The 11,811-nt window shown below is 44.8% G+C and overlaps 1 protein-coding gene across 1 annotated transcript; it reads left to right on the top strand.

Annotated features, from left to right (window-relative positions):
- Positions 1-320: 320 nt before the first annotated feature.
- Positions 321-11,420, top strand: cep170ab (centrosomal protein 170Ab; the record flags this gene model as incomplete). The annotated part of the gene is made up of 18 exons (XM_080028849.1): positions 321-425; positions 565-654; positions 1,038-1,116; positions 1,318-1,376; positions 1,859-2,009; positions 2,706-2,840; positions 2,975-3,428; positions 4,103-4,469; positions 4,597-4,725; positions 4,886-5,018; positions 5,554-7,041; positions 7,394-7,625; positions 7,856-7,964; positions 8,139-8,297; positions 8,752-8,840; positions 9,257-9,350; positions 10,642-10,693; positions 11,224-11,420. The coding sequence occupies 18 exons, from the start codon at positions 321-323 to the stop codon at positions 11,418-11,420; spliced, it is 4,122 nt and encodes a 1,373-aa protein (XP_079884975.1).
- Positions 11,421-11,811: the final 391 nt, after the last annotated feature.

The following is an 11,811-nucleotide window of genomic DNA, read 5'->3' as shown; positions in this document are numbered from 1 at the left end:
ACAAGATATCTGAAGCTGAATTACAAATTGCTCTGCAAGATCTGGGTTGTTTTGATCCATCACACGGCATTATATTGATCATTCAATCAACGGACAAATTGAGTCAAAGCTGTTTAATTCAAATTCAAAACCCGACAATCTGAGGCAACTAAAGCCTCTTTTTTTTCCTTCATAATATTATACATTTTTGGAGCAAACAATACGAAACAATAGAAAAATAAATATCACAATATATCGATTTTTTAGCACAGCCCTTAGTCTAACATCGTCCCTTTCCCCAGCAGGATGCAGTGAGGTTGAAAGGTGAGCTAGAGGCAGAGATGAGTCTGACTTCCTGGTTCCTGGTGAGTGGAGGGGGGACGCGCCATCGCCTCCCCCGGGAGATGATCTTTGTTGGGAGGGACGACTGTGAGCTCATGCTGCAGGTACACTACATTAGTACATTAGTACAGTAAAGTACAGTACACTACTCTGGCCTGTCATTCTTCATCCAGAAGGATTATTATCTGAAGGCGCTGGGATTAGCATGGATTGCAGTGATTGACTGGATTTTGTGTGATTTAGTCCCGCAGTGTGGACAAACAGCACGCTGTCATCAACTATGAGCCCAATACAGACGAACATAAAGTCAAGGACCTGGGCAGCTTAAACGGGGTGATTGTTTTATTTTTCTACTACTCTGTGTTCCAAAGAATCATAATGTAGATGCTATGGAAAATTCAAAAATGTGTTTCGTTTATTTTTTCCTTCAGTGGAATGTTTAACCTTTAATGTACCAAACAATGTAATGTTTAACCTTTAATGTACCAAACAATGTATTCAGTTTGTCTTCACATTCATGCATTCATCTTCTGTGCTGTGTGTGCTAAAATGATTTATATATAAAAATCAAGCTTTGGTAACAATCAATTGGATTTTGATGAGTACATTCAGTAATTAGTCATTTTCAGTACCAGATGTTACCGACCCAAGATTCAATCAATACCCAGACCTGATCTTAACCCTGTGGTTTTTAATGGCACTGTTCTTATCTGCAGACATTTGTCAATGATGTCCGAATACAGGAGCAGATCTACGTCACGCTGAAAATGGACGACAAATTACGCTTTGGATATGATATCCTTTCAATATGGCCTCTGTCAAACCCAGTGACACACAGCAGCACAAGGGCCAACGTGCACGGACAACACTGTAACTTTATCCCATTTTGAATGGCGCATTAGCCTCTGCCTGCTGCATTATGGATAAGGCCATCAGTGCATGTTTCCCAACCCTGCAAACAGGCTAATCGTCTTTTACCTTAACCCGCCACCTCACATACCAACCTGTTCACTGTGGTAAGAGGGGAGATGCATATTCCAGAAGAGGCGCTCAAGGTTAGGCTGCATGTTGTGTATGTAAATTTGTATTTATTAACAGTTGGCGGAGGTTTTACGTTAATGGGCAGAATTCCGATTCAGCAAGCTCTTGTAATTTTTTCATCAGTGTGTTGAAATTTTTTTTTTTGAAAGAGATGCATTTCAGTCTAAAGAGATCTGAAGATGTTCTGCTGAACTGGGCAAAACACTACTTTCCAAAATTGATGAATCTGCTGTTTTCATCACGGCAAACTGCCCAGGTGGCTTTAAAGGATATAGCATTTCATCTTACTGAGTGAGAGGAAAGTTCAGCCTGTCTCTTCAACTATAAGCTATGACTGAAAAAAAAAGAAAAAAAAGGAAGATAATGTATGATATAAGCGAACAGGAATGTTTTCGATTAACAAAAATTCTGTCTGGCCCTTCCAGAGCTTAAGCAGCAGTCATGTTTGGCCTGGATCTCTCTCTAAATCCTCCTCGCTTGTCCCCTTGTCTGCCAGCATGAGAAGTTCAGCAGCCAGCTTCAGCTCAACCAGAGGAAACTTGCGGAGGTGCAGGCTTCTAAATCTGAGCCGAAACCCGCCGAGGCAGCACTGTGTGAGGGGGCTGCCAAGGCCGACAACACCAAGCTCTCAGAGGACAAGATGGCAGGTGAGAGGGAAAGGGTTACTACACCACACCAGCATGCCAATGACACAGATCTTAACCCACAGATAACTTCAGTGATGGTTAGGGGCATGTGAACAAAGGAGGTCACCATAGCTAGCAACACACCAGTTTACAGATCCTAGGCTGTGTATTAACAACCTTTTATTTTTCAGCACAAACACAGTAAAGACAGGTTCAGCGGATCATGAGGAGATGTTCACCCATTTTGACAAAAAGTGATTTTGACAAAAAGCATTTCAACAACATTTCTTCAGAATCGCTGACTCCACCTTTAAGGGATGTTTATGATAATGCCATGTTTGTGTGATGACAGTCTAATACCCACTGTGTGGCCCAATGATTGGTCAAAGCACCATTTAAACTAAGTACTGGGTTTCAATAAGAATCCTTGCTCAACTTTTGGCACATTTCACCATGTTTGTTGATAAATTAATTACATTATGTAATCACACAAGAACAAATCCCCACAGTGTGTTAGGCATTTACACACACATGAGCAAATTATTCAGAGGTAGGTTTGAAACTCATGAAGACAATGTATAGCTATAGAACAAAGTTACAGTTGGTCTGATGCTTATATTCACCCCTTAAGCTGTTTAAAATGTTTGATTTGTGGTAAATTTGGTTGGGCCGTCCTATGTAAATCTAACTGACTAAATGGCTGATTTGTTCTACCAGCGGACTTAGCCGTGTTGCACAGAGGCACGCCCCTCTATGGCCAGCCTGCCTGGTGGGGAGATGAGGATGCTGGGGGCCAGCGCCCAAAGCGAGAGGACAAGAGCTCAGATCGGACGCGAGAAAAAGCTGATACAGGTATTTGCAATGTGGGAATTGCATATAAAATATTTCTAATTTTGCAACTCAGCTTTAAGGATTTTGAGTCGTATTATCTTACATTCTTCAGACTTTGTGGTGTTGAATACATATTTTTGCTTGAATTCTGACAGACACCAAGAAAAGTGCAGATGTCCCAAAGCTTCCCCAGCAAACAGATTCCAGTCAGGAGCGTAGCTACTTTGAGATCCCAACCAAGGATTCTCCTCCAGGAGGTAAAGTGAGTGGTGAAGCCCCCGCTCCAGAGCAAGAGGGTGATGCCTCTTCTGCTGCAGAGCCCTCCCAAGGCCATGCCTCCTTCACCATAGAGCTAGGCAAAGCCCCTGTCAAAGTGGCCCTCAAAGAACGAGTGGCCAAGGTGGGACCAGAGACCAAGCCTCGTCCTAAAAGGGCTCCGGGCCAGGATCTGAGTCCACTCCAGACAGCCATGGTAGCTGCAGAGGTTAAAGTTGCAGACTGGCTGGCCCAGAATGAGATCCCGCTGGCTCTGAAGGACACTGTCGTAGAAGAAGACGGGGAAAGCGTGAAAAGTGATGTTCCTGTACAACTAAAGAGTCTCAAAGGTTTGTACTTATGTGCAGCCAGACCCACACACAAAAATGGATGGGCCCCTGAAAAGGTCCAGTCAACGGGCTCCCTGTGCTCATGCTATACTCGTATCAAAGTTTGCACATTCGCTAATTTTTACATAAATGTATATTTGGAGTTATCTTATCAATTATTGTGTTCAATGAAATATTTCACAGTGTATACATGAAAGACAAACATAAGAACGACATTCAATCATCAATGCAAGCTTAACCTCAACCACTGGCTGCATTTATTGTATAAGTCGAAGTCAATTTTCTACATGAGTTTTGGAACATTATAGGAAGGCACCAGACGCACGTGCAATAGAACGTTTGTTTGGTAGACCTTTTGACATTGTACGCAAAAGCTGCGAGTGGAGAAATAAGAACTCATACTAGTTACAAGTTTACAAGATAAAATTGGATATATTTTGCTCAAGAAGCAATAAATACAATTTTGTTTTTTCTAATAGGTTATAATGAATATTTTGGTACCAAATAAATGTTGCTTAGTTAGGTTCTTGGCTTCCAAAGTCCATGGGCCCCCTAGTGGCAGGGCCCAGTCTCCCCTCGAATGAAAGGCCCCGTGTGCAGACGTAACATGTCTGTCTGTATTGGTTCTTTGCATTCTGACCCATTACCTTCCCCTCAACCCCCTTCCATGGCAGGCAGTAGACATGAGGACGGCACACAGAGTGACTCAGAGAATGCCCTGGGAGAGCAGCGTAGGGCGGCCGCGCTGGAGGAGCGCTCCTGGGGCCTGTGGGGAGGCTTGAAGATCAGAGAAGGTCGCGCTAACGTTCCGGAGGGGTTATTCGCCGAAGAAGACAGTCCCGCTCGACGACGCAAGCCTTCCACCTCAAAACTGGCCAGCGGACTGGCGGAGAGGCAACGTGGCCCAGCACCTCACCAGCAGGGTGGACACGAAGAGGGCTATCGCCACGGGGATGACTACAGTGACCGAGGGACCTACACCATCGAGCTGGAGAATGGAGACCAGGAAGAGGAAGAGGAAGAGGCTAGGAAAATGATCGATAAGGTAGAGCAGAGGAAATGTCTCATGTACCGTAGCTCCTTTTTCTATATATAGTCAGATTTGGCTTATATCACAAACTGTTTATTTATATACATTTGTGTATTGACTTTTGTGTGTTTGTATGTTACAGGTGTTTGGCGTTAATGAGCAGGAGGCTGTGTGTGTGTCCAGGTTGGGGGGTGCTGACCAGAGAGAAAGGCTCACCACCCAGAGGTCAGGCACCGGAGACAGGGGAAAGCCTGGGCGTGTGGAGACAGAGGTGAAGAGTTAAAAGCTTTTATATCAACCCTAGAAGTTATATACTGTATTATAAATTATAATAGTTAGCCAAAATTGTTTCCTCTGCCATATTTCAATGTGAGTCCACAGCTTCAAACCTGCTACTCTGTCTAAACTGTTTTATTTTTGTCTTTGTCCAGGTACTACCTGAGGAATTGATGGTGGGTGGACCTCGCTGGGTCTCACAGTGGGCTACCCTGGCTGCCAGTCACATTAGGACAGACCCTGAGGGATCAGGAGGAGACAGTCACGCCATGGTCACAGAGGACAGAGGTACTTGGATAAAATCTCACCTAAAGCAGGACAAATGTAAATATTTGGTTTTTAGTACATGATCTAGTTTGATTTAGGTTTCTTTTTTGTTCCGAAAAGATAAGTCCTTCAACCATAAGATGTTGGTGAAGTTAAGTAGTGGTGGAATACATGGCCAACATATTGAAAACTTGGACAATGTCATGGTAAAATCTTATCAGAGGATTATTTTCCCAGAGGTCAGGTAAATATTGCACTGACTTTGGGATTGTGTTCATTGAGAGTGTAATGTTATTATGTGTCGTGCTAAGCAAAGGTCGCTGTGGCTACAAGGGACAATTATGGGATAAGAGGGGCACACTATAAAAAAACTCACGTGGTGCTTTCTGTACATGATCTTTGCACATACTATACAAATAGTGGCGTGACCATTCATTCAAGTATCATGTGTCATCTACCGCTAATCAGTTCTACTAGCATACAACCGACCATTGATATGTAATACACATTCATCTGAGGACCCACTTATCTAATAATGTGCTCTATCTCCTTACAGCCGAGATAAGCGAGTCCAGCTACTCTGCCTCCTTTGCCTCGTCTGGCTACACCGAGCGTAAGAGGAGAACCCTGCCCCAGCTGCCTGCTGAGGAGCTGGCCTTAGGCAGGAGGACCCCCGGCTCAGGGCTGCGTGCAGACATGGGGGAGAAACAGGACACGGAGCTACAGGAGAAGGAGAACCAGCAGGAGGGGAAGATGTCCAGGGGAAAGAATCGGCCAGGTCATGGGGGCTCTGGAGGTGTGGGCAGTCACGGTGGCAGCCCCAGTCGCTCTTCACCGGCCAAATCACAGGACAGTGGTGGTGGAGGGAGACCAGGCCAGCAGGGTGTGTTGTCCAAGCTCCCCCCTAGACCACTGACTAGCGGGGAGAAGAGACTGGAGGAGACTCAGAGGAGGAAAAAGGAAGAGGAGAAGGCAAGGGAGAGCAGTGGGAAACCTTTGTTGAGGCAGGAGAGCTTCACCGTGGAGAAACCCAACTCCAACGTGCCCATCGAGCTCAGACCCCGTATCGATGGGCTTGCGCACAGCAGAACTCAGAGTAGAGAGAGTGGCATCGACAGCGCCACACTGCAGAAAGACTCAGAAGCCGTGGCGGCCTTTCTAGAGTCCACCGTATCAGACCAAGGCGATCCGCCCAGTCAGTCCATCGAAGGCTCCGTGTCACCGGAGTCCGATGTGGACACCACCAGCACGGTGAGCCAGGCCGACGCGGCCAGAAAGGTAGTCCAGAAACGCCGCACTCTGGCAGGGCAGCATAAGGAGAGAACGGTTGTGTGTTCAACCGGCCAAAAAGGCCCAGCAGGGAACCGAGAGGCCCAGGACAGAAGGGTCAGGAACAGGGCATCTGGTCCTCCACTGTCCAGCCGTCCCTGGACTTCCATGGAGCTCACCGACGACGACGTCAACTCCAACTCGCTTCTATCGGATTCACTACCCACCTCCACGCAGGACTCTAAAAGCGCACATGCCAGAGCCCAGACTGGGAGCAAGACAGTTGGGGCTAGCACCAAGTCTAGTCGGGCTAAGATCACCCAGGCCCAAGCCTCCACCGCAGCCAGTAGAAACGCCCCTGGCCAAAAGCCCAGGCCCACCAGGTCGTCCCTGCTGAGAAGAGCACGCATGGGGGACTCCTCAGACACCGAACCTGCCGAGTTTGACCGGATGTCGGTAGCCTCTGAGGCGTCCACCGCTAGTTCCACATCCAGGACAGGCATGGCGAGAAGGGGGATGTCCAGGATAGAGGCTCTGGCTCAGCCCAGGAGGCCCAGGGTGGGCTCCCCTTCCGCCCAGAGTGACTCAGAGGCCACTGGGATGAGGAGTAGAGGTCTGGGGGGCAGAACTGCAGCAGGCGATTATGCCATCAGACAAGGACTGAGAGGGTCCAACGTGACAGCAGTGTCTGGACCCAGAGCGAGGGCTAACAGTGTCTCCAAGCTGCCCGACAAGAATAAAGCCACCTCCTCCTATGGACATGTCACACCTGTGTGTAAGTAGTTTCTTTTCACTACCTGTCCTGCACCAACAAGTAGACAGACAAAGTAAGCAACTAGCTGGTTAACATCGTGCAGCATTTACAACCAAAAGAGACAGATTTATTTCCAAAGAGTCGGTGGTGACCAAAACAGAGCTAAATGAGATTGAATTTTGGGCATTCTTCAGTTTGCCATAAACGTGACTTCACACACATGCTAATGTTGCTCATGTCTGCATGCCTTATGCCTTATCAACCTGAATGTTGTTTATGGCTTGTTATGCTGCTCCCAAGTGGCCATAAAATAATAACTTTCTACATTTTAAGCATCATCTCAACTTAACTTTTGATTCCATCCTAATGTTAGCTGGCACTCGGTGGCGCCGCGTGCCCGTGGACTACACCTCCACGTCAGAAGACGATTACGGTTCAAACCGCCACAAATCCAAGCAGGGCCAGACCCAGCCGTTCCCTACCACTCGGGTAGCCCAGCTAGGAGGTTCAGCCCCGGCTACTCCTAATCCTGCCCTGACGCAGCACTCACGAGAACAGGACGAGTATATGAGAGACTGGACAGCACACAGCGAGGAAATAGCTCGGTACGTAGGAGAGAGGTACTGCAGACTGAGAACAGAGATGAGTCATAATGACAGTAGTCAAACATGCATTTACTGCTTTGACTTATATAACCGTTTTCATAATTTCTTATTTTTTTCTGGGTTGTGTAAGATATATTAAAATGATATCACCAATTAAAATGAGAAGAAGAAAATATTGATTATCATACAGTATATTAACTTTTGATTTCTTATTTGTGTTTGTTCTACAGGATTAGCCAAGACCTAGCCAAAGACCTAGCCATGCTCGCCAGAGAAATCCATGATGTGGCCGGAGAGATCGACTCAGTCAGCCCTGCAGCCACTGACCCTGGAGCCCTGGTAGTCAACGCAATACGACACAACCATAGCATGACTTGTTGTACATGTATTTGCTACTTCCCAGAAGAAACTGTTCTTAATGAATAATTTACCCTTAAAAAAGTCTAATTATGTAGAATCGACCAAACATAGGACCTGATGCAACTGCGTTTGTTCTCGTAATCCTGTTTTTAGTTAGAGGAGCGTGTGTTTGACGACAGCTTGGACCAGAGTGGTCCCACAGAGCACAGCAGCATTCTGGCAACTAACGGGAGATCTGTGGAACTCCGGCCACGAATCTCTAGTGGACAGCGCTCCCGTGCCATCCGCAGACAGACATGGAACAGTGAGGATGTGAGTCAACATATACAGGCATCTGCCTACCGTGGGGCTATTTCAGATGTGATAGTTGCCAAGCGTGAACACTCCTCTGTAATTAGTATGTAGGGACATGTATGTTGTATACAATGTTCCACTCTGTGATTGGTTAATGGTGACAGTGATTCAGAACGCTCTACTTTGTTGAGTGTGTGACACAATATCAACATGTCAGACAGGCTATACTCTGAAAGTGCCACTAGAGGGAGCTCCCTACATGCCAACTACTTTCACCTACAGCAACAAACTGTGCTTCTGATTGGACTTAAAACCGGCAAAAATTGTAATGCAGAAAAAGTCATTGTTATAAAAAGGCTAAATTAAGTAAATTCAACAATAACTGTCAACATTTTTACCTTGTGCATTCATCGTATGCCCCCGTTAATTATAAGTAGGTAATATGTTTTGTTTTGGGGGGGTGGGTTTTCAGGCGGTCCTAGACAGTTTACTACTGGCCTCTGTGACACAACTCTCCTCCAGGATACGTCAGTCTGTTGACAAGACGACCTACAAACTCAGGTGAGCATCAAGCCACATCACTTAATGGGAAGTCGTCAACGGCCCATAAGAGAATGTGCTGTTATTGTATTTCGTTGTAAATGCAATACACACTATACTGAGAAAATTAGAATGAGAATTGCCAAGTCTGGAACACAATGGACTAAGTGTATTAAGATTCCTGCCTGTGTTTTATGTCAGAACTAGGCCAACCAGCACTGAGTGACACATCAAAAAACTTCACTCCAACAACTATATAGGCACACATCTTACTCATTATCACATGCAGGGATAACAACTCAAAGGCACTATTTTCTTGCCCACATACAATGTGTGAATGCAATCACCTTATCAGTCATCTCATACTTATATCCTATTAAACACATTTTCATGTCATTTACTTTCATCTGTTTTTGTATCCGACACTTGGCTGCCAGGATCCTCTTCAAGGACAAGGAACGGAAATGGGAAGACATTGAGAACAAACTGCAGGCAGAGCATGACTCTTTACTACTCAAGAGCTCCAACAAGGTGATGAACCTCTCCACGTCTAAACACTTTGTCTGTTTTTATCTACTGAGAGCTGGTGAAATGGACGAGACGGTGATATTTATAGAAACGCTATCAGCCTGGCTCTAGGGCTCTGGTAAAGATAACCGTGGTTCCCAGCGGAAGAGTCTTTTAAGGACTTTTCCTCCAGTGCCAACACTGCTTTCAAACAAAAAGTGGATGGATTGTCACAAAATTTAGTTCAAACATGTATGTTCCCCTCAAAATGATGTAACCTCTTTTAGTGATCCCCACATCCTTTCCTTTAGCACCAGCAGGTCCAAAATTTTCCCTTTGTCCAATATTTTGGACCTTGCTAATCTACTGACATCAGCTGTACTTTGTGGTTAATGCTTATAAGCACATACTGGCATCCAAACACACTAAATGAACATGGTGAACAAAGTAAACACTACACCTACCAACCTGTTAGCATTTTAATTTTGAGCATGTAGCTCAAACACAACCTATGTTAATCATGTTAAAACAAAATTAGCACAGCCATAATTTTAGTCATCAGACAGATGTATTTCACGGAAGTGTAATCAGCATATTGTTCTCTTGTTGGCATTTATTTGGCATAAATAAATACAACAAAAGGCAGAGACTGAACGCCAATCTGAACAGCAATTGTATACGCCTACCCTACAATTATGAAATATGTTGCCTTAGAATTTGTTTATGTCAGGGATCCGTTAGCTTTTCATGGTGGGGGATTAATGCCGGCGTAGAGTTTTAAATCCTCTCCTTCCCTGTCTCTGTAGTTGTAGAAACCACGCGATATCTGATTACTTACTGAAGCAATCAGAGTGAGTGCTGACAGTATTACAGCTGTCTGAGGGATCAAATCAAAGACACTTCAGTCTCGCACACGCCATTTCGATTACTTTGCAAAATTTCCCTTTTCCGAGAGCACTGCACATCAAACACGGTTTGTTTTGATGGAGATGACAGATTGACGAGCTGTTGTCACGGGCGCAAAAAAAAAAAGTTAAGAGTCCACCAAACTTCTGCCTCTCTCGGGGACAGGCGGGTCATAAATTCTGCATTTAACCCAGCCTGGCCTCGTGTGAACCCTTGAAGTGATATGTCTATCCACCACACGGTCAAAGGGCCCATAAAGCATTACTGGGTCCTCACGGCACCGCTCCAAACCTAATTCTTGCAGCAACCTAGAAATTAATTGAGTTGATTTATTAGACGTGTGAACCTTTACTGTCTTAATCGCACCCTTAGCCAGCCTTGTGATTGTGTATTTATGTTCTCTCAGCAGGAGATTTGTTCTATTATTCAAGACCTGAGGAGAGTGGAAAGACAACTGCTAGGTATGGATGCCATGCTTTTATTTCATTTCCAGTGTCAACTCCTAAATCACTGACATAAACTTTCCATTATCATTTTTAGCACTATGAAGGTAATTGCAGAATGATTTATTCCTATCGTTAATTGTCTGATTTATGATACATTTTGTTCTTAAAGAAATGCATTTTTAAGGCCTGTACTTACTATTTAATTTTTTAATTTAATTATAAAATTGTCCAAAATCTGATCTGCAAAAACTTTTGACATCATTATGTTGTAAAAGTGAAATAAAGATTTTAACTCTAGCCTACATCTATATGTTTGTTTTTTTAAGAGATGCTAATGTATACATAATTAGTCAGATATTGCCACATTTGCATATTTATTCAAGCGTTTCTGAAAAAAAATATAATACAAGAAATATATATGTTATTGTAAGTAGTCAACGTTTCATGATATCTATAAGTTAAAAATGTCACCCTATTCACCTTCAGTGTCTCACCTTCAGTTCAATATTACTCATCTTCAATGCTTAATCTCATCAACCTAACAGTAATCGACATGATGGTGGATCCAGATGGCACCCTGGATGCCCTATCCACTATGGGCATCACCAGCCCTCTGACCGACCCCAAGATCAGCCCTGGGACTCAGCCGGGGGCGTCGCTGTTGCACCCTGGAGCTGGAGCTTCCTCCAGGCCTGATGGAAAGGCCACTGAACCCTGTGGAGCTTCGGAGCATACAGAGTGAGACCCAGGCCCTCAACCCTGGGAGCTCTTAGTCCTACAACCTGTACATCCAAGGACATCATTTAGAATGCATCCTTTATGTTGGGCATATATGGTGACGCTCTCGTGAGCAGATAGCATTGTGCGGTCAGGAGGAACAGAAGGAGGAGACTGATGCCTGTTCCCACGGTGAAGCCTGTATCGTAACGGGGCTTCAATACTACCAAATAGCAGCTCTTGTCATGTGAGATATACAATATGAAAACATTACTATTAATCAATGGGCCTTTGAAGAAGCTATGGCATCATATACATGGCATCTGTGTGTTTGTGTTGCAGCTCATTCTATCATCCATTCTCCTCGGCAACATTGGGCAGAAGAACAGATGTGAAAGGATGAGAGGATGTTATGA

Source organism: Ammodytes marinus (assembly GCF_949987685.1).
Source record: "Ammodytes marinus genome assembly, chromosome: 6".
Lineage (NCBI taxonomy): Eukaryota > Metazoa > Chordata > Actinopteri > Uranoscopiformes > Ammodytidae > Ammodytes > Ammodytes marinus.
The sequence above is the reverse complement of the archived record's forward strand: the minus strand, read 5'-3'. Positions and strand labels throughout refer to the sequence as shown.